This window comes from Myodes glareolus, chromosome 5 (assembly GCF_982192425.1).
Source record: "Myodes glareolus chromosome 5, mMyoGla1.1, whole genome shotgun sequence".
NCBI classification, from domain to species: domain Eukaryota; kingdom Metazoa; phylum Chordata; class Mammalia; order Rodentia; family Cricetidae; genus Myodes; species Myodes glareolus.
In genome coordinates, this window is record NC_142030.1 from 34,778,911 (window position 1) to 34,805,845 (window position 26,935).

At 45.1% G+C, this 26,935-nt stretch overlaps 1 protein-coding gene across 1 annotated transcript in view; it reads left to right on the forward strand.

Annotated features, from left to right (window-relative positions):
- The first annotated feature begins 1,481 nt into the window (after nucleotides 1-1,481).
- Nucleotides 1,482-26,935, forward strand: part of Frmpd2 (FERM and PDZ domain containing 2) — a 112,206-nt gene continuing 86,752 nt past the window's right edge. The window contains exons 1-3 of the mRNA XM_085687840.2: nucleotides 1,482-1,623; nucleotides 22,299-22,424; nucleotides 23,914-24,071. Coding sequence (XP_085543966.2) covers nucleotides 1,599-1,623; nucleotides 22,299-22,424; nucleotides 23,914-24,071 — 309 coding nt within the window. The 5' untranslated portion in view covers nucleotides 1,482-1,598. The remainder of the gene's footprint in view (nucleotides 1,624-22,298; nucleotides 22,425-23,913; nucleotides 24,072-26,935) is intronic.

The following is a 26,935-nucleotide window of genomic DNA, read 5'->3' on the forward strand; positions in this document are numbered from 1 at the left end:
GAGACTTACAGACCAATTTCCCTTCTGAACATAGATGGAAAAATACTTTAAAAAAATACTGGCAAACTAAATCCAAGACACACTAAAAAGATCATCTACCATAATCAAGTAGGTTTCATCCCAGAGATGCAAGGATGGTTCAATATACAAAAATAAATGAGTGTAACCCATCATATAATCAAACTGAAAGAAAAAACACATGATCATCTAATTAGATGCATAAAAGGAGTTTGACAAAATCCAATACCCCGTCATGATAATCTGCTGGAGAGATTAGAGGAATACAAAGGACATAGCTACACACAATAAAGGCAGTTTGCAGTAAGCCTATAGTTAACACAAAATTAAGTGGAGAGAAACTCAAAACAATTCCACTAAAATCAGGAACAAGACAAGGTTGTTCACTCTATTTATTCAATATAGTACTTGAAGTCTTAGCTAGAACAATATTCAAATTGAAGGAGATCAAGGGGTTACATATTGGAAAGGAAGAAGTCAAAGTATTTTTATTTGCAGATGATATGATAATATACATAAGTGACTTGAAAAATTCTACCAGGGAACTCCTACAATCTATAAATGCCTTCAGTAAAGTAGCTGGATACAAAATTAACTCACAAAAATCAGTAGCCCTCCTATATACAAATGACAAAAGGACTGAGAAAAAAATCAAGGAAACAGCACCTTCCACCACAATAGCTCAAAAAATATAAAATATCTTAGGGTAACTCTAAACAAGCAAGTAAAAGGGTTGTATGTTAAAAATTTCAAATCTCTGAAAAAAGAAATTGAAGAAGGTAGGGCAATGGTGGCACACGCCTTTAATCCCAGCATTCAAGAGGCAGACCCTAGCAGATCTTTATGAGTTTAAGGTCAGCCTGGTCTACAAGAGCTAGTTTCAGGACTGCTAAGACACAGAGAGACCCTGTCTTGAAAAACAAAACAAAACAAAAAACAGCAGCAACAACAAAAATAAATTGAAGAAGATTTGAGAAAATGGAAAGATACTCATGGATCCATAGGAGTAACATTGTAAAAATGGCCAACCTATCAAAAGCAATCTACAGATTCAATGCAGTCCACATCAAAATTCCAGCACAATTCTTCACAGACCTTGAAAGGATAATTCTCAACATCATATGAAAAACAAAAAACCCAGGAGAGTTAAAACAATCCTGAACAATAAAAGTGCTGCTGGAGGTCTTACCGCCCTCCTCATTGTAGGAATTTTTCTTTATTGGACCAGGTGATAAAGAGACGTCATTGTAAAAGCCTCCCTGAGCCGGCCCCTACCCTACAGCCTTCAGTCCTTCAGTGGCACCTAATCCGGTTGAGCTCTTACTGCCCTTGGGCCCACTGGTCTTGAGAAGGCCGTTGGGCGACTCTGCTTGTTACTGGGCAGAGAGAAGAGAGGCAGGAAAGTGGCGGGCCTTGTTGACTTGCTCACTGGGCAGCCAGTGCTTAGAGACAGTAAACAAAGGCACCCTCAGCAGGCCGTGCTGCTCCTTCAGGAGAGAGATTTGCAGGCCTTTGATCCTGTCTATGGCTGGGAAGTTTTTCTAAGCTGAAGGCCTAGAGGAGTTCGCAGAGATATCTGGATGCAGCCATTGACAAAGGACACAGGTACCGCTGGGCAAGGCTCTCTTTTCTCCTGTAAATCTAAATCAGGGCAAGTGTGAATCTATGGCAGAGCAGACTGGGAGAATTAGGATGATACATCTGGGTCAGGTTCTGTATTAGTGATCCTGGGAGAATATTTACCACAGGCCTCTGCAGGGCCTGATAAAATGGCATTTGTTGTCTAAGCAGAAAGGGGGGACTCAGAAGAGAAGACACTGCAGTCAGACTCTTCCCTCTTTCAGCTACTGCCATGCCGCTTGGCTTCTGTGTAAATTGGAATAATGTTAAAGTTCCCAAGACTCAGCTTCCACATCTGTAAAGTGGGGACAATAACAACCACATGGCAGCATTTAGTGTGTACTCTTCCAGTAAGCAACAACGTTTCTGTTTTTCAGAAATGACTCTTTTGGATATTGCTTAAAAACATACCCCTTCCACCTTTATGTTCGTTGATATGAATTTGAGTTGGCAGGAAGGAACCAGAACAGTAGACCTGAATTAACAACTTAAAGTGCTAATATAACAGTTAATCAGCCAGGTAGTGGTGGCGCACACCTTTAATCCCAGCTCTTGGTAGGCAAGGGCAGGCAGATCTCTGTGAGTTCGAGGCCAACCTGGTCTACAAGAGCTAGTTCCAGGACAGGCTCCAAAGCAACACAGAGAAACCCTGTCTCGAAAAGGCAAAGCAAAGCAAAACAAAACAAAACAAAACAAAAAAAATGAAACAAACCCCAAAACAGTTAATCAGAGCTTTCTAGACTTTTTCTTCTTTTGGTGATGGATGGTCTTAACTCTCTCACTCAGCAGATCCACCCTAAGCTCTGACGCTTAGGTCACATGGGCCCACTCAATATTAGAAAGTTTGATTTGACTTCCATCCTAAGTTCCTTGTCTCATGAATCCTGTAAATTTCCCCTTTCTGACTTAAGAAACCAGTTTCTCGTGTTCTATAGACCACGGACTAGTCCTGGCTGTGAGTCTCCTTAAAACAGTAGAACAATCCTTCCTCCAAATTCCAACTGGCTGCGACTGGTTCTTCCTGGCTAGAACTGGTTTTCTCAAGCACACTGTGGGGACTCAGAGAAGTACAACCCTGAACTTTTAATATGCAGCCGAATCACCAGATGGTTGTGCTACAGGTTCTCACTAGGTCTGGGACACCCAGCGCCTGCATTTCTAACAAACATCAGATGATGCCTCCAGGGCTGCTCTGAGCTGAAGGGAAAAGGACAGGAACCCTGCAGGTCCCAAGGTCACCTGCAGCCTTCTCTTGTGAAGCCATTTCTGTTCTCAAGTCATAGTTCTGCATACACCTCCATTGTTTCCTGTGCTCACCACGCTAAGTGTTAATAACGCGAGTAGATGGCATTAGTTGAGAAATTAACATGACCTGGTGACTTATTGTGCAAAGAGAATACATTGCCCTCCTGAAGTAAAGCAAGGGCTGGTTCCATGCTGACCTCAGAGTTTGTCTAGTCCCTCTGTTTAGTGATTCCCCATTCCTTGCGAGTGTCCGTCCATTGTCTTGTGACTGCCCCAGCACAAAGGCTTACTCTGGGGATGTCTTCTTTGGGGACTCTATGGAAATCTGGCTGTCACGTCACTCTCCATGAGTTGTCTTCCCAGCTTTTCTTGCCTCGGCATCGATCTCTTTATTCTTATATCTCCAGGAGGTAAAGTGGCTGTGTTTGCCCCGGGTTGTTGGATATGGTGCAGTTGGTGACACAAAGTGAGCAGGAGGTGACAGAAGAGGGGAGGACATTCTTAGGGAGTGGTGGAAAGGTCCAGTCCCGTAGTCTGGCACCACCTAAATGGCAAGATTTCAAGGCTGGGCATTTCCAAAAGTATCATCGAAGCATTTCCTTTCTTCTACCTGCCCTTCCTCCCTTCCTCTCGCTCCTTCCATTCCTTTTCTATTCCTCCTCTGCTGTTTTGATGAAGTCTTATTAAGCAGCCCAGTCTTGCCCAGACTGGCGATTCTTCCATCTCAGCCTCCAGTCAGACACTTGGATGACAGGGATGAACCACAACCTTGGGCTTCATTTATCTCTTCATTTCTGAATAAAGTACATCCACAGAGCAGCTCTCAACATCCTCAGTCGTTAGAGGTGGGGTAGCAAGGACAGGAAAGAAGAAGCACGTGGTACACCTGAAGATAGAAAAGGCTGTGGTGACAGGGGGTGGGGCAGCTGCAAGGATGGGGCCTTAGGTTCCTGAGCCTTTTTCTGGAATGTTGATCCGAACAGATCCTGTAGGGAATGGAAAGCTGCTGAAGGCCTGATGAGGTTGGATTTGGGTTTTGGGAATCAAGGATTCTGCAGGGTAGAAAAAAGACTGGAAAGTCAGCAAGACAGGAATGAAAGAAACCTTTTGGGAAGACTACAGGGAGCACTCAGGGAGTGGAGCTGATGGCTTAGACTACAGTGGAGCAGGAGGACTACAGGGAGCACTCAGGAAGTGGGGCTGATGACGTAGACTACAGTGGCAGCCAGTTTTCAGTGCTGGAGATAAAAATAGATTTTTAGAAAGAGTTGAAGGTGGATGGGGAGTTGAGGATGGGAAAGAACCAACAATGATACCTGAAGGTTTGGCCTGAGTGCATAGAAAGGCAGTCTGCTTGTTCCATGTGTACTGCTATGGAAGAATTCTGGAGACGGAGTGATTTCGAAAGAGCAGAACTATGTTTTTAACAGCTCTGCTAAGATGAAGTCCAAGATGAAGATACCAGTGGGCTGTCTGTCTGGTGATGGTTCAGTCTCTGCTTCCAAGATGGCACCTTGAACACACAGTGTCCTTTGAGGAGAAGAATGCCATGCCCTCAATTAGCAGAAGGTAGAAGGACATCAAACTCAAAAGGCACCTAATCTCATCTACAAGGGTAAAGTCCCCAAAGTGACACCTCCAAGTACTGCCTTGCTGGGGATCCATTTCCAACACACCATAGCAGTGGGCGTGCCATGTGTTTAGATGAGGAAGGATGGAGGAGGAGGAGGAGAGAAAGAGAGATCCCTCTTGAAGAGCCACTCAAAGTTAAGCAGCAGCTATAGACACAGGTGAAAGTCTGAGCTTGGGACAGAGCTGTGAACGTGATGGGGTGACTGTTGACAATTTCAGAACACGTGGAGTGATTCAAAAAGAGTTGCTAGGCAGAAAGTACCCTGCGTGCCATCAACATCTGGCTGTTTGTCCTTGGGACAGCGTCAAGGAAAATATTTATTCACACACTTCTTTTTCACTTCCATCGTTAGCATACATTCCCAGAAAGGAAGAATATGATGGCAAGTATAGGCAGTCCGTGGCTCATACTGCACAATGCCAAATGGCTGTATAGACTCCAACAGGCCAGCCTCTTAGGTCTCTGAGGGTAACAGCCTCCAGGAAACTTTAGAGCGTTGAATGCCCACCAACAAAGAAGCTCATTTGGTAAGTAGAGGAGCAACCTCATGGCTGTTTCTGTTTGTGTACCTTTTGCTTCATATAGGGTAGACACTTCTTCATGCTTTTTAAATAATACATTATAATTTCTTTATGCCTTCTCTTTTAAAAAAATCTGTGTGGGGGCTGGAGAGTTGGCTTAGTGGAGAAGATAACTGGCTGCTCTTCCAGAGAACCTGAGTTCAATTCCCAGCACCCACATGGCAGCTCGCAACTATCTATATTCTAGCTCCAAGTGATTTGACACCCTCACACAGACATAAATGCTGGCAAAACACCAATGCACATAAAAAAGACGTATGTGTGCAAGCGCACGCGTGTGTATATTTGCGTGCATGTATGTGTGTGTGTGTGTGTGTGGAAGAGGGTGGTGAATCTCTTGGAGTTGGAGGCAAAGGCAATTTTTAGCTGCTTCTTGTGGGTGCCGGGAACCGAAATTGCATGAGCAGTATAAGTTCTTAATTTCTGAGCCGTCTCTCTAGCTGCAGGATGACTTTTCTTTAATCTCAGTATCTTGTTTATTTACTCTCGGGACCCCCATGACTCTTTCCTCTCTAACTGCTCAAATTGAAGCCACTTTCAGCTTGTCCTCTCTTACCTGATCTCGCTGTGTCTGCTGCCCTGCAGTTTGTAGATGCCACAGGGAGAAACAACTTGCTAATTCCAGGACTGAGGAGGCCTGTCTTGGGGTGGGCTGAAGTGCAGGAAACAGCCTAGCACCTTCTCTTCCGAAGCCTTACAGAATGGAATGCTGGGAAATGCCTCTGTGGCTCCCACTCTTAGCTCTCACATTGCCTCTCTGGGCAGAAGTGAGATCTGGGCATCAGTGGGATATACAGAATTAAGCTGTTCTTCCCCAGCCATGACTGTTTAATAATCTACTCTGGGTGGCTGAGTTTGTCTGAATGGGATAATTGTAGTTCTGGAAAACTAGTTTAAAACAAGATTTGATTCTGTGAGGTTTATGAACCCTCTTGAACCACTGTCCTGACTGTGTCCCCTCAGCCAGAGATTTGTTCCTCAGCTGTTGCCGCACAGGGACGGGGGATCATGTTCTCTGTTTTGGGGGTGCTTCCAGAGCTGCCTGGCCCCAGCTCTTGCGGGAATCTGCCCTTCAGTATGTTTATCTTTTTTCTAGGCATTCTTACTCCAGGAGCATCTACGTTAACTGTGGGTGACCCCCTCCTGTTCATGTTGTTCAGGAACATTCTGTAGGTGATGACGAGTTGATAGATTTGAAGGATTATATTTTAAATTTTAATATATTGCTCTAAAAATGCAAATGATTTTAATTCACAGATTAAAAGGGAGTTATGAGTGGGCTCAGTCTGAAGCCCTCATCTTGCTAACACATTTTTAAACTTATTACACAATACATGATCATTGGAAACTGACATCTTCCATTTGGCTCAATGCCCTTGCGATCCATCCACATTACTACACATATCACTCAGTTATTTTTAATTTCCCTATAGGTATTTTATGGTTTGACTATACCACAATACGTAGATCCACTCACTAGACAAAGGATATTTCAGTTGTTAACATTTTTTTCATATTATAAAGTTAATGTTACAAATAAAATCAACAATTATATATAGATTTTCAAAGTTCAGACATGCTGTAGCATGTATCATTACTTTATCCTTTTGATTACTGAATAATATTTCATTGTATGAACATTCTGTAAATCTATGAGTTGTTGACTGTGTCCCTTTGTTGTTGTTATTGCTGTTGTTGTAATCATGATGAGAAAATTTCTTTTTATTTCTGATTAGCTGAGAAATCATGAATGGGGCTTGAGGTTTACAAATGCCTTTTCTCTATTATTGGGTGTGATCAGATGATTATTCATTAGCTTGTGAAAGTGATGAATTACATTAATAGATTTTTTTTTTAAATGCTGCATGCCTGGATTAAACTTCGCTTGCTCATGGTATATGGTTGTGCTTATACATGGTTGGATTCGATTTGCCAGTACTTTCTGAAGATTTTTTCATCTTCACTCCCAAGAGACAGCGTTTTGTGATCTTACTTCACTGTCTTCTTTTTCTCGTTTCTGTCTTAGGGTAACTCTAGACTGGGTTACACAGCTTTAACTTCGTTTTCATTTCCTGAGTACGTTTTCATTTCCTGAGAGCGTGTGCCATCTTGCTCTCCAGTGTTTGATAGGTGTCATCACTGGAACTGTCTGGTTTGCTACTCTGCTTTATAAACGAAAGCTGTTACACACCACGTCACTTAATAAACAGATATATGCCGACATAGACTATCCACTGCATTGTGTGAGCTGTGTGTACACATGCGCATGAGAATGTGCGCATGTGTGTGTGTTGGGGGGTGCATGTGCACATGAAGGCCATAGGTTCAAGATCATGAGTCACTTTTCAGGGGTCCCAACCTTGTTTTTCAAGACAGAATCTCTCACTGGCCTGGAGCTAATTCTGCAGCCTAGCTAGGCTGGCTTGCCTGTGGCTTCAGGGATCCACCTGTCTTGGCTTCCCAGAGCTGGGACTTCAAGTGTGAGTTACTATGTCTGGCTTGGTGGACCAGTGGGTTGTTTGTTTGTTTGTTTTTTAATGTAGGTTCTGGGATTGAACTTGAGTCTTCTTGCTTGTATGGCAAATATTTTTATTGATAATGCTATATCCTTGGCCTTCTAGGCGTGAGTTTTAATAGATTATGCCTATCAAGGGATCAATTTCTTTTGAGTTATTAAATTGTGACTGCAAACTTGTTCATATTATTTCTTTATCATTGAATAAGGAGTGATGGCTTTTCTTTCATTTTATGATTTGGTTATTTACATCTTCTCTTTTTGTTGGCTTCTTTTGCCTATATATTCATCAATTTTATTTCTATTTGAAGATACAAGCTTCTGGCTTCTCTGTTGTTTTCCTGCTTTGATTATAATGACTTTTTTTACAGCTGATATTATTTGTTCTCTTTTACTCAAGTTCACATTGTCCCTCTTTCTGTTGTATGTCACCTGGAAGCTACGATGTGGGTTCTGATCTTTATTCTTTCCCAGGCTGCATACTCAATGTTATACCATTCTGTGTAAGCACTGCTTTTGCTGCATCTCACACATCTTCGTTTAACTAAAATATATTTTAAGGATGGAGAGACGTTAAGAGCTCTGGCAGCTCTTTCAGGGGATCCAGGTTTGATTCCCAGGGCCAATATTGCCACTCACAACCGTCTGTAACCCCAGTCCCAGGGAATTCAATGCCTTCTTCTGATATCTGTGGGCACTGAACACACACACAGTACACAGACGCACACACAGGCAAAATACTCATATGCGTAATAAAATATATAAATAAGTAATTTAAAGTGTTTTAAAATTTTCTTTGGGGATTTCTTTTTTTGCTTATAAGAGGTTAAGTATTCAAACATCTGAGGATTTTAAAGATATTTTCTGTTATTACAGCAAGTGCATGCATGTGTATGTGTGTGTGTGTGGTATGTGTGTACATATTATGTTATTTGCATGTGTTGGGGCATATTTTTGTGTGTGTTTGTGGAGGACAGAGGCTGACTCTGGCTGTTTTTCTCAGTTACTCTCTACCTTATATCTTGAAGCAGGGTCCTCACCTGAACTCAGAGTTCAACAATTTAGTTAGTCTAACTGGACTCACAGGCAGGCTGCCATGCCAGCTTGGCATTTACATTGCTGGGACTCTGAATCCCAGTACGCCTTTGCTGTGGGACAATAGTCTTTTATCCTGTCACTTGTGTTATTTTTTTAATAAAATGCTAATTGGTCAGTAGCCAGGCAGGAAGTAAAGGTGGGCAATGAGAATTCCGGGAAGAGCGAAGTTTCAGTCTGCAACCGTGATCCAGACACAGAGCAAGCATGATGTGACTGCCTCACAGAAAAAGGTACCAAGCCACACGGCTAACTCAGGCAAGAATTATGGGCTAATGTAAGTTATAAGAATTAATTAATGAGAATCTTGAGCTAATGGCCCAATCAGTTTATAATTAATGTAGACCTTCGTGTGATTTCTTTGGGTCTTAAAGACTGTGGGAACAGAAAACTCACTCAACACTCCTTCTTGTGTGCAGAAAGTGATTTTACCTGCAGAGCCATCTCTCCAGCTCCTCTGTTACTGATTTTCAGTTTAATTCCACTGCAAATAATTTGTATGATCTCTGTAAATTTGTTAAAGTGCGTTTTATGGTGTACAATTGTGGTAGGTCTTGGTAAAAGTTCCATTTGAGCCTGAGCAGAATGTATAGTCTGCTGGATAAAGTAGTCTATAGATGTCAATTGGGTCCAGTTGACGGATGAGGCACTCAGTTTAACCACATCTTTATTGATTTTATGACTGCTGAGTCTGTTAATTACTGAGAGAGGAGTGTTGACATCTGCACCTGCAATAGTGCTCTGTTTATTTTCCACTGCAGTTCTACCAGTTTTTGCCTCATGCATGTGCGAGAGTGCATGCAAGTGTGTGCGTGCGTGCCTGGGTGTGCATGTGTTTAGCATACAAAGTAGTGGGTTCCATTATGGCATTTTCATGCATGTACATCTCTGTTCTTCGCTCATATTCTCCCCTCTACTGTCCACTCTTGTCCTTCCTTTTCCCTTCTGCTGGTCCCCCTCTGCCTCCTAGATAGTCTCCCTTCTGTCATATATAAAACTAGATTTTACATATCATAGAAAACAGGCATATCTATCTTCCTTTTCCTCACTGTCCTATCCTCTTGCCCTTCTTGCCCAGATTATTTTGCTTGACATTACATACAGAGCTTCATCCACTCTTTTAAGTGATAGAATTTCATTCTTATTTATGATCAAATAAAACTCCCTTGTATTTATATACCGCATTTTATCATTTATCTGTTGATAGGCATCTGTACTGACTGGTTTTGTGTGTCAACTTGACACAAGTGAGAGTCATCAGAGAGGAAGAAGCCTCAGTTGAGGAAATTCCTCCATGAGATCCGGTTGTATGGTATTTTCTCAATAATTGATCAATAGGGGAGAGTCCAGCCCATGGTGGGTGGTGCCATTCCTGGACTGGTGGTTATGGGTTCTATAAGAAAGCAGCTGAACAAGCCACGAGGAACAAGCCAGTAAGAAGCACCTCTCCATGGCCTCTGTATCAGCTCCTGCCTTCAGGATCCTGCCCCATTTGAGTTCCTGTCCTGACTTCCTTTGGTGATGAACAGTGATGAAGAATAAACCCTTTCTTCCCCAACTTGCTTTTGGTCATGATTTTTTGTCACACCAGTGGAGACCCTAACTAAGATAGTATCTAAGTTATTCCAAATTTTGGCTAATGGCTATTGCAACACTTTGCAATAAATGTAGGTATGCCTGTATCACTGGTATGCTGGCTGAGATGCCTTTGCGTACACAGCCAGGTGTGGTATAGTTGTACTATATAGCAATTTTAATGTTAGTTTTTTTAAAGGATAGTCCATATTGATTTCCATAATGGCTACAGTAATTTACATTCTTTGCAGTAATATATAAAGGTTCCTTTTGCTGTTTGTTTTTGATGATGGCCATTCTGACTAGGGTATCTCAAATGCTTTGACGTTCTGCTGTTAAATGCATACATGTGAAGGATTTTTATTCCGTGTTGGAGTACTGACCCCTGACATTGTGCAGCATTCTTGACAGGTTTTTTTTTTTTTTTTGCTCTGGAATGACAATAATTGCTATAGCTTTCTTTTATTTATGTTTAGTATGATGTATTTTCGTTCCTTTGCTCATTTTTAATTTGACTTTTTTGCCTTTTTTCTTTACTTGGTTCAGCTCTCTGTTCCTTTATGTTTAAAGTGTGTTTCCTATAGCTATTGTAGTAGTTTCTTTTTTTTTTTTTTAAAGTCATTTGTCAGTCATGGTCAGACGACTTATATTTGAGGTGACAACGGATACACTTGAACTAGCAGTGACTGTGTTTATTATTGTTGTCTTCCATGCTTATCTTCTTCTTAAATCTCCCACCTTTGTGCCTGGCCTTAGCTTGGCTTGTTTCTAGCCAGCTTTTCCAACTTAAATTATCCTGTTTCTCTTTTAACTATATTTTGCCTCTGGGCTGTTTAACCATATATATATCCTTCTTACTCTGTGGCTGGCTGGGTGACTGGCTCCTGGCATCTTTCTCCCTTTCTAGATTTCTCTCTGCCTGCCAGCCCCGCCTATCCCTTTCCTGCCTAGCTATTGGCCATTCAGCTCTTTATTAGTCTAATCAGGTGTTTTAGGCAGGCAAAGTAACACAGCTTCACAGAGTAGTTAAACAAATGCAACATAAAAGAATGTGACATATCTTTGCATCATTAAACAAATATTCCACAGCATAAACAAATGTAACATATCTTAAACTAATATTCCACAACATAGGTACAACAGTTAACTTTATGTGTCAACTAAGCTGGGCCTTTGATGTTTAAACATCATTTGGGCTGTGTGTAAGGGTGTCTCCATTTGAGTCAGAGGACTCAGGGAAGCAGATAGCCCTTCCCAGTGTGGATGGGCCTCATCCTATCAGTTGAGGACCTAGGTAGAAAGAAAAGCAGGAGGAGGAAGGAGGAATTTAGCTTCTTTCTGCTTAACTGAAAGATGCCACCTTCTGCTTCATGCTGGAAATTATATAACCATTCTCTTGGTTCCTAGGCCTTTGTAATTGGACTGGATTACCACACCAGGTTTGTGGTTTGTAGATGGCACATCTTGTGACTTCTCAACCTTACAACTGCGTGAACCAATTTCTCATAGCAAATTGGTTTCACATGCAGACACATGGAGACCCATGCACACGCATGCGCGTACATACACATTGCCTGTTGACTCTGTTTCTCGAGGGCCAGCTAACATCTGAGGTTTCAGTTCCCTTCATTGTTCTTGTTTTTCTCCTTCCCACTGTATTTAAGTTTCTCTAGAAATTCTTAAGTGGAATTGGCCTTAGTCTTTAGAGAACAAGACAACAGACAAGAACCAGTTTATCTTTAATCAAATACCAGATGCAGTGATTCTTTTCAAATGTAAATTGCTAGATTAGTGGAGCATAGTATTTTGAAGCTTAATTTAAAGGCTCAATACCCAAGCACTTTTATTTTTGTTGTTTGAGACAGGGTTTCTTTGTAGCTTTAGAGCCTGTCCTGGCTCTTGTAGACCAGGTTGGCCTCAAACTCACAGAGATCTGCCTGCCTCTGCCTCCCAACTGCTGGGATTAAAGGCTTGCGCCACCACTGCCTGGCTTACAAAAGCACTTTTAAAACTCACAACCTAAATAAGATGATGGCAACATAAATAGGGGTAGCTCTAACGAGCCTCCCTAGCTAACACGTCCCTCCTTCCCTCTTATGGTCATGTGACCTTTGTAATTCTACAGTGGTTAAATTCTACTTTCTTTGTCTAGAGAAGGGACCATTTCTTGTCTTGTTTGGGGTTTAAAGCATTTTCATGGAAACTTCAAAAGTTTAAGGAAACTCTGAAAGCTGTCAAGTTCTATATTCCCCACAATTCATTACCATCAAATGTGACAGCTGAAGCTTCAGCCACTTATGCTGAGGACATAGCTCGAGTCCCACAAGACTTCGGAAAGGCTGAAGCTGTGCTTCTAGAAGGGCAGGCAGGACCATTTGTGCACAGGTGGAACAGAAAGCTGTGTTAATAATCTTGAGTTACGTTTTTGACATTTGACTTTAAAGCTTTCGTATAATGTCAGAAAGACAGTATGTTTAGAACCACACACTTTCCCCATTTCTCACACTAATTGTTCCTTTCAGAAGAAAAGACCAGGCCCCAGGCTCAGAGTCTCTGGAGTATATTGCCTGTCATGAATTTATTGCATTAAAAAGAATGGTTATAATTTCCTTCTCGTTATGTCTAATGATACAAGTTTCCCATTACTATAATAACAAACGGTTTCTTTTGGAAATAAGTGCATTTACATGGCAGAAACTTTTTCTTAAGTGAATGAGACTGTAAAACATATGAGAGATAGCATGTCAACGACTTGGGGGTAGGAGACAAGCCACCTCAAGTGGCTCTAACTTGTTCCTCTAGAAGGATGCCAATGGCTAATGCATCATGTACAGATGAGAGGGCAGCCACTTTGGAGCACCAAGGAGAGATGGGGATCTGGGTAGCACGAGCTGCCATCTCCCCTGAGCTCACTCCACTCGACAGGTTTAACCTGTAAGGTAGGAACTGCCGTCTTGGCCTAGTAGATGGGGACCTATGGGTTCAAGAGTGTCCTTGCTCCAAGTCATGTCACAACTGTGCTGTCTCCACCACGCGGATGGGTCATGGGGCTTGCGGCTTGGAGGACAGAGAAGAAAAGATACATGTGGAGAAGCCATAGTGGCACAATTTCAGGCACTATATACCTATTATGGTATGGATCTGGAATGTTCCAGATCTTTGAGGTCACTGGCTGGTGGCACTGTCTCAGAAGGGTATGGAACTTTTAGGATGTGGGGCCTCGCTAAGTACCAGCAGTTGGCCTTTGAAGGTCATGCCTGCCCATGGTTCCACCTTTCACTCTGCTTCCTGTTTGGCCACTGTCTTAGTCAATGTTCAATTGCTATGAAGAGATGCCATGACCTCGGCAACTCTTATAGAAGAAAGCATTTGCTTGGGGCTTGATTACTGTTTCAGAGGTTTAGTTTGTTATTGTCCTGGTGGAAAGCATGGTGGCAAGTAGGCAGCCATGGTGCTGGAGAAGTTGAGAGTTCTATATTCAGATCTGTAGACAACAGGTAACGAGAGAAAGCCACTGGGCCTGTGTGGTGGTTTGACTAGAAATGGTCCCCATAAGCTAATATATTTGGATGTTTGGTCACCACAGAGTAGCACTATTAGGAGGTGTGACCTTGTTGGAGTAGGTGTGACCTTGTTGGAGGAAGTGTGTCATTGGGAGTGGGCTTTGGAGTTTCAGAAGCCCAAGCCAGGCCCAGGGACACTCTCTTTTCCTACTGCCGGCCAATTCTGATGTAGAACTCTCAGTTCCTCCAGCACCATGTCTGCCTGCATGCTACCATGCTTTCCCGCATGCTGATAATGAACTAAACCTCTGAACTGTAAGCCAGCCCCAATGAAGTGTTTTCCTTTATAAGAGTTGCTTTGGTCATGGTGTTTCTTCATACCCTAATTAATACAGCCTGATGTGGACTTCTGAAATCCCAAATTCCACCCCCAATGACACACTTCCTTCAACAAGGCCACACCTACCAATCCCTCTCAAGTAGCACCACTCCTTAATGACCAAGCATTCAAATATATGAGCCTATGGTAGCCTCTGGGGGCCATTCCTATTTAAGTCACCACAGCAATCATGGAAAGAGCGGCAATCCTTGCCATGAGGGAGAGTGCCTTTGAAACCAAGACAAAGAAAATCGCACCTCTGTAAGCCATTTCTGTCCTGTGTTTTAGCACAGTAATGAAGAAGTCACGGCAGAGAGTTCTGTAAGAACAGAGCCCTGGTGTCTTTAGTCTTTTGAGTTTAGGCACGAATGGAGCAGAAGACTCTTTTCCTTTGGGGAGGGGGGATGCAACTTGTCTTGTGGTAAACTGATCAAATCAGGTCTTGATTTGACTGTGTGTGGACGCTTTTCAGTGACTCTCCAAAGGCACAAGTAGGGAGGCGGTGGGGGCGGGGAGCGTTCCTGAACAGAGTATGGACAAGATCGTTCTGCAAGCTGCAATTCCTTGGGATCCTCCCTGGTTCCTTCTGGGGTGTCTATTTTGGAGGCCTTGAGATTGTTGAAGCATTTCACTAAGGTTGCAATGGGATGTTTATAGAGCGCTTCAATCCTGGCAGGCAGATGGAAACAATTAACACTGTATCTCCAAAGTCCTGTCTTTGAAGCTGCTCACAGTTCTGATGCTTAAAATCTCTGTCTGGATGGCCATCACAGAGATGGAAAAAGATAGTAGTCAGGATGAGCTCGGCTCCTTTTCTGTTCCGAGGGCTTCAGTATAACCGCCACAGATATACAATGCAGCAGCTGCTGACCCAAGTCTTCAGATAACAACACTGAGGCTCGGAGAGGTTAAGCTTGTGCCAGAGCACAAGGTCACATAGCCGCAAAGTCAGAAAGTGGGGATTCAATGTCTAAAGGACGTGTCGCATCTCTTTTTTCAGAGGAAGAGTATAGGATGAAAGCAGGGCTGAGAAGGCCTGAGCAACACCCCTCCACAAACTAAAAATAGCGAGATCCATACCTGTATTTTGGAAATCTTTGACTGTTGCCTTATATGACAGAAGAGACTATAGATGCAAGTGAATGAAAGGATCTGAGATGGGAGAATATTCTAGATTATCTAGGTGTATCTTAGTCATAGTCATCACTGCACTCATAAGATGGGGCAGGTAGAAGAGAAGACAGTGTAACTCTAGAGCTGACACTGAAAGGATGTGGCCAGAAACCCGGGAATGCTGACAGCTATCAGAAACTGGAAGACCATGGAAAAGGCCCCCTTAGAGCTTCAGGAGGGAGCGTGGCCCTGTCCTGGCTCTGATTTCAGCCCTGCGAAACTGATTTCAGACTTCCAGCCCCTGAAACCATGTGAAAACGAATTTCTGTTGTTTTAAGTCACCAAGCTTGTGGTGATTTATTATGACAGTCATAAGAAGATAATAGAGGAAATATGTGAAAAAAATAAGAAAGAAAGAAAGTAATAGAGGGCCTGAGAGCACACCCTGAAGGCTGGCACATCAGAGGGGTGAGAGGCAGCATGGACACTGAGAAAGTCAGGAGAAGAGGGAGTAAGATGTGGCAGAAAACAACTGGAGGAAAGGGGGAGTGCCTGGCCATCTGTTCCCACCAGACAGGCGGGGTGTGCTGTCCGCCCTGCCACCTTTGACTGCTTGTTTATGCCATTCCTTTGTTGGCATCAGTATCCTGAACCCCAGAGATAGAACAGGCCTTAGACACCTGGTCTAACTTCCCTCCTAGGGCATTCAGAGGGGTGTATGTCTCTCTAGAAGCCATGGGCCAAGGCTAGAGTTCCCCCATGATTCCTTGATGGAAGCTGGAGAGAGAACTGGGAGTTCTCAGTTTCACTGTTCAAGGCCATGACTCAGTCAAAAGACACGTGGCCAGGAAAGACTGTTACCTCTTCAGAAGACAGCACCTGGCAACCCCTGTCAGGTAGCTTGACAAAAAACACACGTGGTATTTGCTGGGGTAGGTGGCCTCAGTCACAAGCAGCTACCCAGTGATCATCCCTCGGCCACTGTCCTGGACACACGATCAGGGTTCTTCCTTGGGGACAGAGGCAGATGTGGGCCTTGTCAGTGATGAAAACGAGGCACTCATGTGACTGGTGAGGCCCAGGTGAGGCGAGATGTTAGTTGACACATGCTCGAAGCTGAACTTCCTTTCCTCAGTGGCCCAGCTGCAGGTCTGGGCACAGACGCTCCAGGCAACTTTTGCTCCGAGCATGCTACCCTTGTTCTATCCGCTAGCAGCTCGTAGCTGGCCAAGCTTCCTGTTGCTGCCAGGTGAGAATGGACACTGTGCCTGCTCATCTCTGTGACTCTACCTCCAAACTAACTCTGTCTTCTCCGTCAAGCAGGGCTTTTGTGTTTTTGAACTTTGCTAGCCTGAGGATATTTGTCCTTTGCTTGAATCACCCCCCCCCACCCCAGCACTGGTACCTTCTCAACCTCTGAGTCTCAGTTCGAATGCCACCTCCCAAGATTCCTCTCCTCCTATCTACTAAAGTATCCCTATCCTGTTTACTGTTGTACACCAGCTTGCCTCATTTTCTCTCATTGTATGAGATGGTCTATTTATTTGCTTACCTGTTCATTGCCTTCTTTTTCCACGCCTGTTCCCAATCCTCACAAAGGCAGGGTGTTATACTGGTCACTTACCTACCCAGAGAGCTTGAGACACATTATGCCTTTAATAAATACCTATTAAATAAAGGACAGCTCAGATAGCAGTGTCAGGATAGCCTCACAGATGGAATTCTAGCTTCTGTCTTCATGGCCCATGTGAGAAGCACTGACAGCTACGGGTAGCAGAATATGTTAGCCTGAGCCAAACCACGGCCCTGGAAATGCACAGGGTAGGGAGGATATGAATGCTTAGCCTCGGGTGGAAAGAGGGATCTGAGGTGGTGAGATGACTCCAGAAGTACTCAGGTAATGAGATCCATGGAGACGAGATACAGGGAGCTCCTGAGAGATGAGGGTGGGGATTGTATATGTAGGTCGAAGCAGCCCCCATTGGCTTCATGCTTTTCCAGAAGATTCCCTCTGGCTGGCTGACCAGACTGATCTGTGTAATGTGATCCTGTGTTCTTTTAATAGTAAATAGTGCCCTATGTAGTTCACCGCGCAGCAGTACCTGCCCACCAGACCACTTAGGTGAACTTGGCGAGAAGCCCAGAGGCATCCCGGTGTGATGAAAGGCTCAGGACTGTTTCCCAGCTCCCGGCTGCTGCTCTGTAAGGTGCTTTTGTGCGGTCCCCACAGCCGGTGGAATGTGGAGGAGAAGCACATAGCCCGGAAGATCAGGAACACGAGCTTAAACACAGGCCATGTGATACTATGGGGCCAAGTCGTTCTGCCTCAACCCCTCACTTTCCACATCTGTAAAGTGGGCCTGACAACAGCGCTGTTTACGTTCTGTAGTGAGGCGAAGATGGTAGATTCAGTTGTCACACTGAGCCCTGCCTGACATCTGGTAAGCACTAGGGAAGCGCGATCTTGTTCAGAGAAGTGTCAAGGAGCTCTGAAACCACATTTGAAGAGAGAGAGAGTAAGCTGTGACTTCAGCTTGGTTCTTAAGGCCTGGCCTGGAGTGGAGTCTGTGAAGTAGACCCACAGGGCTACTGCTGGCCATTGGGATGTCTCCCACAGGCAGCCGGTGTGGAGGACTGCAGCTGCCAGGGACTACAGGACTCCACATGGTTCAGTTCTGGCTCCCATGTACCCTCGGGGCAGGTCATGACACATTGCTGCAGCCCTGGAGCCAGTCAGGCAGGCAGTTTGCGGAGAAGTGGAATGCACACATTCCTTCCTGCAGAGCCGTTGTGGCTTTGGAACAGGTACGGGGGTGTGTGAGGGGGTGGGGTGGGCACAGAGCCGCATTCAGTGTGGCTGCTGTGGTATTGACAGGACACTTTCTATAGTAAGAACCACAGGTTCAGGTCTCGAGGGTCTCTTAGCCTTGACAAGAGAGGGGCTTGTTTGACAAACAAGCACGTGTGTGGTCTTCTTGCTGGATGCTGCCCCCCTTTTAGATAGAGCATCGCGACTGCCCTTTTATGTTACCTTTGCTGGCGTTCTTACTTCTCATGTGGGTTGGCATCCCTGTCTAGTGTCTTGTCACCCTGGTCTGAAGGCTCCATTTAGTAGTTCTTGGAGGGCAAACCTACTGACAATAAACTAGTGTTTTTGTTTATATGGGGATGCCTTATTTTTCCTTTCAGTTTCTTTTTCAGACTTATTCATTTGTGGAAAAACAGGTTATACAAATCTCTTGTTGAAGAGACAATTCTATTCTACATGTTTAATATTCCTGATTCCTTCATGATTGTCTCTGAGCACAGGGACCTTTGTGTTCCCAACAGGGCTTTGAGAGATGCAAAGACAAACCTTTATGTATCTGCTGAGAAGCCCACAAATCTGGCTTACCCCTGCTTCCTACTCGTTCAGTGTCTGATGGAGGACAAGAGGAAACTATTTAGAGTCTTTCTGAGTATTTCAGAGCACACACGCCATCCAGAACTTGGACATAGGTCTACATATAAAAGTGATTCTTCAGGTTCTTGGAGATATTTAAAGATTTTTCAGATTAGCTATAGTCTTCTTCCTTACTGCTTCTCGGTGGCTTTTTGGTTCTCTTGTTAATACAAATGCTTTTGTAATCACAGACAGATACAATGTTAAATAATTGATACTGATTATTTTTTTAAAAAAAGCGCCTCCACAGAAATATTTGTTGTCACTGCGGGACCTCTGAATTGGGTCAAAACAGACAATCATTTGTTTGAGGCTAGTTTCAAGATTTCACTTTTTAAAAAATCGTGTATTCTCTTCAAGAACAGAACAAGCTCTTAACTGCTAGGCCATCTCTCTAGCCCCGATACAAACAATTCTTGAGAGAGATTTCTGGGGATGGCAATGCCTAAGAATGGTATTAGAAAGAACCACAGCTGTGGCCTAAGTCTGTGGTGTCTGGGGGAGCTGCTCATTATACCATTGCTTTTATGGATGGGAAGATTTGGGAAGGTTCTTACTTTGGTGTTCTGTGACCTCCCTTCCTTTGCTTTCTTTAAACAATGTCTTTGTTGAGGACCCCAGCCGTTTGACCTACACATTCCCTGTTTTGGATTCTACAACTGCATTCTGATGAAATTCAATGCGCAGGGGTGCGGTGTTTGAATTTTTAGGCTGTCTCAGACCATATATATCTATATCTATATCTATATCTATATCTATATAGATATATATGTATATGCATGTACATACATATCATGTATCTGGGGCCACCAACTTCAAGGAGAGCGCATGCGTAGAGCATCCACACTTAGGGTGGTACCTGATGTTGTGTGAGGATGTGTGTTTACATGAATGTTCAGATTTACCTCTTCATGCTGTTTTTTCAAGGTGATTTGTTAAGCCAACTCATAGATGGGTTTTGTGAGGGCATAAATTTCCCTTTCTCTTCAATTAAATGTATAGGAATAATGTTGCTGGGTTGTATAGCAATTGCACGTTTAATTTTGTAAGACACCGACAAGCTGTTTCCCAGTGTACCTGTTCCTTTTCAGTCTCACTGGCAGTGTGAGAGAGCTGGTTTCTAGGCACACTCACCAGCATTTGGGGTTGTGACAAATGTTTGTTTTAGTAATTCCAATGGGTATGCAGTATCATGTTATTATGGCTTTAATTTGCATTTCTCTAATATCTAATGATGTTTAATATATTTTCATTGGTTTCATTTGATATCTATGTAAATATCTTTGGGGGAATGTCTGTGTCATTTTCTAATTATACTGTTTATTTTCTTATGTGTATTTGTAAATCTGAGTAAGTGTTCATGTGGGTGAGTGTGGGCATGCACCTACCACGGCCTGTGCAAATAGGTCAAAATTTGATCCTGGTGCTGGTCCTCTCCTTCCACCTTGTTTGAGGTAGGGTCCACCCCATCCCAGACAGTGCTTCCTCTGTTCACCAGGATAGCTGGCATTTTAACTTCTGGATATTTACTTACTTGTCTGCACCTCCCGTCATGCTACAGGTGACTGTGGACTCTCGTGTTACAGCCAATTTTTACATGTGCTCTGAGGATTCGAACTCATGTCTTCACACTTGGGCAGCAGGAGCTTTCGACCACTGAGCTCTCTCTGAATCTGTTTTCTTACTGATGAGTTCTGAGGGTTTAAAAATAGACACCCTAAATATGTGCATTTCTTCCGATATACGATTTTAAAATATTTTATCTTAGTATAATTTGCTTTTTCATAAAAAAAAAATTTCATTTCCACTCTTCATGGAATTTTTCTCAGAGCAAAAAAAAAGAAAGGAAAAGAAAAAAAAAACAATTTCAATGACTTATCACTTAAACATCCCTTTGTGGATTATGCTCTTGGCGTCAAGTTCACGAAATCTTCTCCCCAGTCCTAGTCCCTGCATTTTCTCCCTTGCTTCCCTAAAATGAATAGTTTTATGTATTATATTAAATCTATGACTCACTTTGAACTGATTTCTGTAAAGGTGTGCAATTTAGGCCATTGCTCAGGGTTCTGATAAAGGACTCGTGGCTGTTGGTTGAAAAGTCCGTCCTTTCTCCTCGGAACTGCTGTGTGAAGCCATGGTCTCACCAAGCTGCCACCTGCACAGCAGGCTGACAACGCAGTTTGTTTTTCTTCTAGTCTTGGCTCCCCTCTGGGATTTTGAGGGTTTTTTTTTTGGTCTGAGGATCAAAGTATTTCTCCCTTCTCCCTTTTCCTTAATAAAAGTCCTTCACCATGATTACAGAGTTAGCAGCATTTGGTTAAATGTGAATGTCTAAGTCCATCATTCTGTAACAACTTTTAAGAGGAGAAAAAAAACAACAAAAAAAACCAAAAAGTGAAAATTGTGGAGCAGAGAGGAAAGGAAGAAAGAAAGGATAGGGCCTGGCTGGGTCCTAATTTATCTCCGGAAAATTTCTACTGACACGTATAATTTTACAAATATGGGTATGATGTGATTCTGATGACTCTAAATCACATGTAATGATCACCTAGGTGTAACCAGAACACCTACACCTGAGATAGTCACTTGTCTGTGACTGGGGACCCCAGTTGCCCTCACAGACTACCTATGACAAATCACAGCTCATAGGTCATGTGTCTTCAGGAGCTCCCATAGCTGCCTCTAGGTGTCCCAGTGGAAAAGCTGGGAGTCAACCTCCATTCCCCAGGGTGCTGAGCAGTTGGTGAGTAGACAACTTTGCTTCCCACCAGGGTGCCAGGGGGCCTGCCTTCCAGGCTCTGGCTGAAGAACAAGCTCTGCAGCCATTAAAAGCTTAGGAAAAGCTGCAGCCTGGCCCTTCCAGCTGCCTCCAGCAGGGCTTGGGGGATTAGTGAGGGTCTCTCTCTCTCTCTCTCTCTCTCTCTCTCTCTCTCTCTCTCTCTCTCTCTCTCTCTGTGTTGTGTGTTGCGGGGATTGGGGGAAAGGGGGCGGGCAGATGGAAATGTCAGTTTTGGTTTAGAGGATACTTCTAGAAGTAAAGAGAGCTGCTCTCCTGGCGGGGGCACCTCCTCCAGCTGCCTTGTGTGTCCTTCCTGCTCTGAAATTCAGGCTCTTGTTCTCTTGGTGGGGGCGGGGAGGGGGGTGATTCTCACTAATCCTATAAGCAAGAGCAGACAGAAGGGCCTGCCTGCCCTGGCACTGCCGCCAGCTCCGTAGTGGCAGCTGATGACGAAAGGCATGCTAAATGGTTGTCAGTCTGGTTTCCAGGACAGAGATGAAGACCAGGCACTGAACACTCCCTGGGGCAGTCAGCTCCCTGGAGGAGGGGTACTTGCTCTAAGTCACTTGTCCTTCATCCATTTCTTCAACTTTTCATCGGAGAGCCGATTGATCTGTTTATTTGCTCATTTATTGAGAAGCCACCGACTTGTCTGGCCAGGTGCAGCGACCACTTCTAATTCTCCCATCTGCTTGTCCTGTGCCCCGGAGGTGATGGCAATGAAAGCGAGGTGAACATACCCTACCAGGTAGCTGGAGTGATGGAGCACTCCCAGGCAGTGCAGAACTCTGTCTCCACAGGCATGAGCGCAGCCTCGGTGACACTTGCCAGCGCCCTGCAGGTCAGGGGTGAAGCCCTGTCTGAGGAGGAAATCTGGTCCCTCTTGTCGACGGCTGCTGAGCGGCTCCTGGAAGACCTCCGAAATGGTAAGGGTGTATTTGGGCCAACTGAATCCTAGGAAATCGAAGGCAAAGCTTCTTAAGCAACCTTCCTTCTGGCAGCTTCTTGAGCTGTGATCAACCCTAAGGTTTTCGTCCAAGAGGGCAAACGGTCCCCACCAGGCGGCTGCTGGGCGGTGGCCTATTCCCATATGCCTTGTGACCAAGCTGAAAGGTGGTGCTTCTGCCTTGGGCCTGCGTGGTGCTTACAGAGAGACTAGTGGCAGCAGCTAGGCCTCTCCCAACAGCTGGGATGTCCCCACAAGCCGTCCATCAGATGCTGTCTATTCTGCCCCATCAGCAGACAGAACCTACTGTGTGGTCTAAACAAGAGAGGTTAAAGTGAAAATCACTAAACCGTGGTATGGATGAAGATGTAAGAAAAGCCTATACGTACCCCTAGTGTCACGGACAGGTCCTCCTCCCCAGGTTGGGTTTTAGCCTACGAAGGAACTGTCTTGCAGCTCATGATGGCTGAAGGTCTCTAGATGATCTGGCCAGAGGTAGTCTACAGTCATGGTCCAGGTGACGCAGAGGCAACAGCCAGGTGATGACTCAGAAGGCCTAGAAGTTAGGGGTGACCCTTTGGAATGTGGCACGCTCAGATGAGCAGGCTGATAGTGTGAGGGCAGGAAAACTGGAGCCTGGAGCATCTACGTGGACAGGCCCATGAGGAAGTGGTCACAGCGTGAGGCCAGGCCGTGAGGTATGCAGGGCTTTCATGTCCTGTGGTTGAGTTCAGGACAGGCGTGCTCCTGCCTGGTCATCTGATATTCATACAACTGGGTTCCCAACATGGCAGGAGAGGCCCTACTTTCTCTGAGGTCTCTGCAGTGTCTCTTCTGAGATGAATGTTCATAGTGTTGACAGCAGAGATGCTTAAAGAAGCCCGGATGGAAAGGCGATTTGGAGCTGTGGGGTGTTCAGTCTGCAGGTGAAGTAAACACAGAGAGCCTGCATGTAGGCATTGACTCAGTAGACGCTTCCCCCAAGACTGAGAAGGTGCAGAACATGGCTCAGGTCACGCCAGAGTATGTAGGCTCCGCTGGGTGCCGAGTCCCAGTGTCAGACAGTGAAGGGAGGCTGCATGCTTAGCTTAGCTTGTCTTCCTCCTGAGTCCTCACGCCTGTCTCCTGCCCTAGGGGATCTGATGAACTACTGTAGAGCTATGCCAAGACCATGACCTCAGTCCCTGACTCAGCTGCAACAGAGTCAAGTCTGCACCAATTCCCAGCTGGTCTTGATCGTTTTTGACCTTTTACTCTAAAATGCTCAGGTCCTCAGAGATCCAGGTGCAGGCACTAAATTCTTATCCACAGTTGCAGCCACCTTCTGTAATACACACTTCTATGTGCTGGGTGGAATTTATCCTGTCCCATGCCCAAATAGGCCCTGGTCAGAATCAGTCCTAGAAGCAAGTGCTGTCTGACACAGCGACCCTGTTCTTACGCCCCCCCCCCCATTGCCTCGTTTCCAGATTCCTCAGACTATGTGATCTGCCCCTGGTCACTCCTGCTTTCTGCAGCTGGAAGTCTTTCTTTCCAAGACCATGTTTCTCACATCGAGGCTGCGCCATTCAAGGCTCCGGAACTGCTCCAGGGACCAAATGAGGATGAGCAGCCGGAAGCATCACAGGTTGGATGTGTGTCGCCCCGCTTCAGTACCCTGGGGAAAGCCTTTCCTGGGGGAGACACCCCAAACTCCCTGCCCAGCCCCAATTCTGAGGTTTAATGCATATTCTTTGCAGACTGTCTTGCCAGCAATTTACCAGCTCTTAGATAAGCCCGTTCAACTTCATTGAGCCCAAGTTTTCCAGTCAGTTAAGTGAGACAAATATAACTTTGTGGATCAAGCTTTACCAGCATTAAAAGTAGTGTTGCAGGCTGGGAAGGTGACTCAGGGGTTAAAGAGCTTGCATGTAAGCATGCAGAAAGTCAGGTGTGATGGTGCATACCTATAATCCCAGTTCTCAAAGCTAGAGAGAGGAGGATTCCAGGGCCTAGCTAGCCGGCTAGTTTAGTCAGTTGGCAAGCTCCAGGTCCCGTAAGAGATCTCAAAATATAAAGTGAGCGTTAACAAGGAAGTCACCCAGCTGTCAGTCTTTGGCCTCCACATGTATGTGTGTGCATGGGCATGTGTATATGTTCATACTGCACACAGAAAGAAGTATAAAGAGAAGTCTTGTGGAACACTGTGGGAAAATGGTTTTCATAAAGTGGACACTGGCTACATGAAGTAAGGACCTTCCGAATGACCCGGCCAGCCCCCATAGGTGTTTATCCTCAGGTAGCTTCAGGTGGTTTCAGCTGCAGAGGTGCTTGATAGGGTACTGTCTACGTCATCCATGAACTAAAACAAAATGGATGTCAGTCATGAGTGGACTTGAGAAAAGATGGCACTCATGTGAGATTCCGAAATTTGTTTAGTGGAGAGAGAGAGAGAGAGAGAGAGAGAGAGAGAGAGAGAGAGAGAGAGGATTAAACACACATAATACACAGTGTCTTACGCTGGATGACAGCATCAGTGGAACTTCTGAATTTCCTCAGTGAAAAATGTTTTTCTTCTGAACAGCAACACATTTCAGTATTTTCAGTTAAAAAAAAAGAAGAAGAACTCAAATGTCAGAATGCGTCAAAGCAGCCAGACAATGCTGGCGCTGGGTGGGCACAACCCTTCTTCCTTGGCCTTGCATAGGTAATCTGCAGACCTAGAGTGCTACTCCTCCCAGAGCATCGGGGAATTCTGCCACTTTTCTTTGGGCTCTGAGAAGAGTTTGCGGCCTCTATGACTTCCAGGTTTGGTTCCTCAGGGTCCATGCAGCTTCAGATTACACCATAACAATGGAAACATGGAGCAGCCATTGCAACGGCTTCTGTCCTCCAGGCCTGCACACCCTCCCCAGCTGTGAGATCCCTGGGTGAGCCTCTGGCCTTGGGTGAGATAGGGATGGCTGCTTCCCAGACCCCTTCTGTCTGGATCCCTAGCTTTATGCCTCACCTGTCATGTTCTGGACTCAGTGAACACGCCACACTGACTCCGAGCTCTGCTTTCTACAATGACGCATCAACATGACATACAAATGCAGGGGAGTGGAAAGGGGCTAGTTTCCTACAGGGACAAACCCTAGCCAGTGATGGGCAAGAGGGAGGAGCTGAGAAGGTAAAGCCTTTCTCTTCTTTCCCCTCATAGTTGGAGTCAAAATGTACAGTCTCTGCATATTGACTGGAGATCCCTTGTGAGATCTAGGGAGCCATGTCTTCCATCCATCCTGTTGGCCTCTGAAGCAGCAACGTGACTTTATGTGCCACATCTGTCCTTGCTTTCTTCTCCTCCTTCTCCTCATTCTCATTGCTCTGGGCTTATAGCTTCTACATCAAGTGCTGGTACCCAGTCCTTGCCTCCAGCTTTGCTTTTAAGAGGACTTGAGTTGAAATAGATACTGAGTGCTGCTGGGGACTTTCCCCGTGTCTTCCGGCACTTGCTGGGCATGCTCCACCCGCCCCAGTGTAGTTTGGCTTCCTCTGAATACCTTGAGGGAGGTCTGGCCAGTCCTTTGCCTTAATATCCAGAGCAAGAGAAAATTCAGCTCCCCCTGCTTACTCCTCCATGCAGAAGTTTCAGGTCCTAGGGGATTCTAAGGCTGAGCCCAGAACTGGGCTGGTGTGCGGCTAAGAGACTAGCGAGAAAAGAATAGGCAGTAGGACCAAATCACAGATAGCAAGTGTGGGCGGGACTGGGTCTGAACCGAGTCTGAGACTCTTTGGTTGGCTGTTTAACACCCTTTGGCTGGGCTCTGGAGGGCCTCCAGGAGGGGCTGAAGGATGTGTCCTCAGTCTCCTTAGGTAGAAGCAGGCAGAGCCATTTGGTCTCTTGATTTATGACATTGAACAGCTCTGGTAACCACAGCCCTCTTCCTTTTGCCACACCAGTTCTCTCTTCGTCCAACTTGGCAGAGGGCTGTGACGGCATATCTGGGAAGTTGGGAGCGTAGAGGTCCCAGCAGGGGCTGTACTCAGGGCCCTTCCCAAGCCCTGGCTGCATTCTGAGACTAACATCTTACTCTAACCAGGGCACTCAGCACCATACCCGAATCTAGACTAGGTGCAGGGGGCAGATGTGGGCAAGTCTCTAGCTGGGAGTCCCTTGAACGGCCTTACCTCACCTCATCCTTCGAGTAGGCTGTTGGTATTCTTCCTCAGAGACCCAGGAGTTGCCTTCAGAAACCTCCTTTGACCGTGTCTCCCAGTAGGCTGAATTTAGGGTTTGGTATGGAGCCTACTGGGTTCAGCTTGACCCCCAGAACATTTTTAGACAGAGCTTTGGAACCCATGGAGGGTTCTGGGTATGAGTGGTACCTCTGGCTGTGCCCGGGAAGCTATATCACTTCTGCCCAGGGTCACTGCAGCTGTGCCCAGGGTGCCATCCCAGTTCTGCTTAGGGTCACTGTAGCTATGCCCAAGATGCCAAATCACTTCTCAGGGTCACTGCAGCTGTGCCCA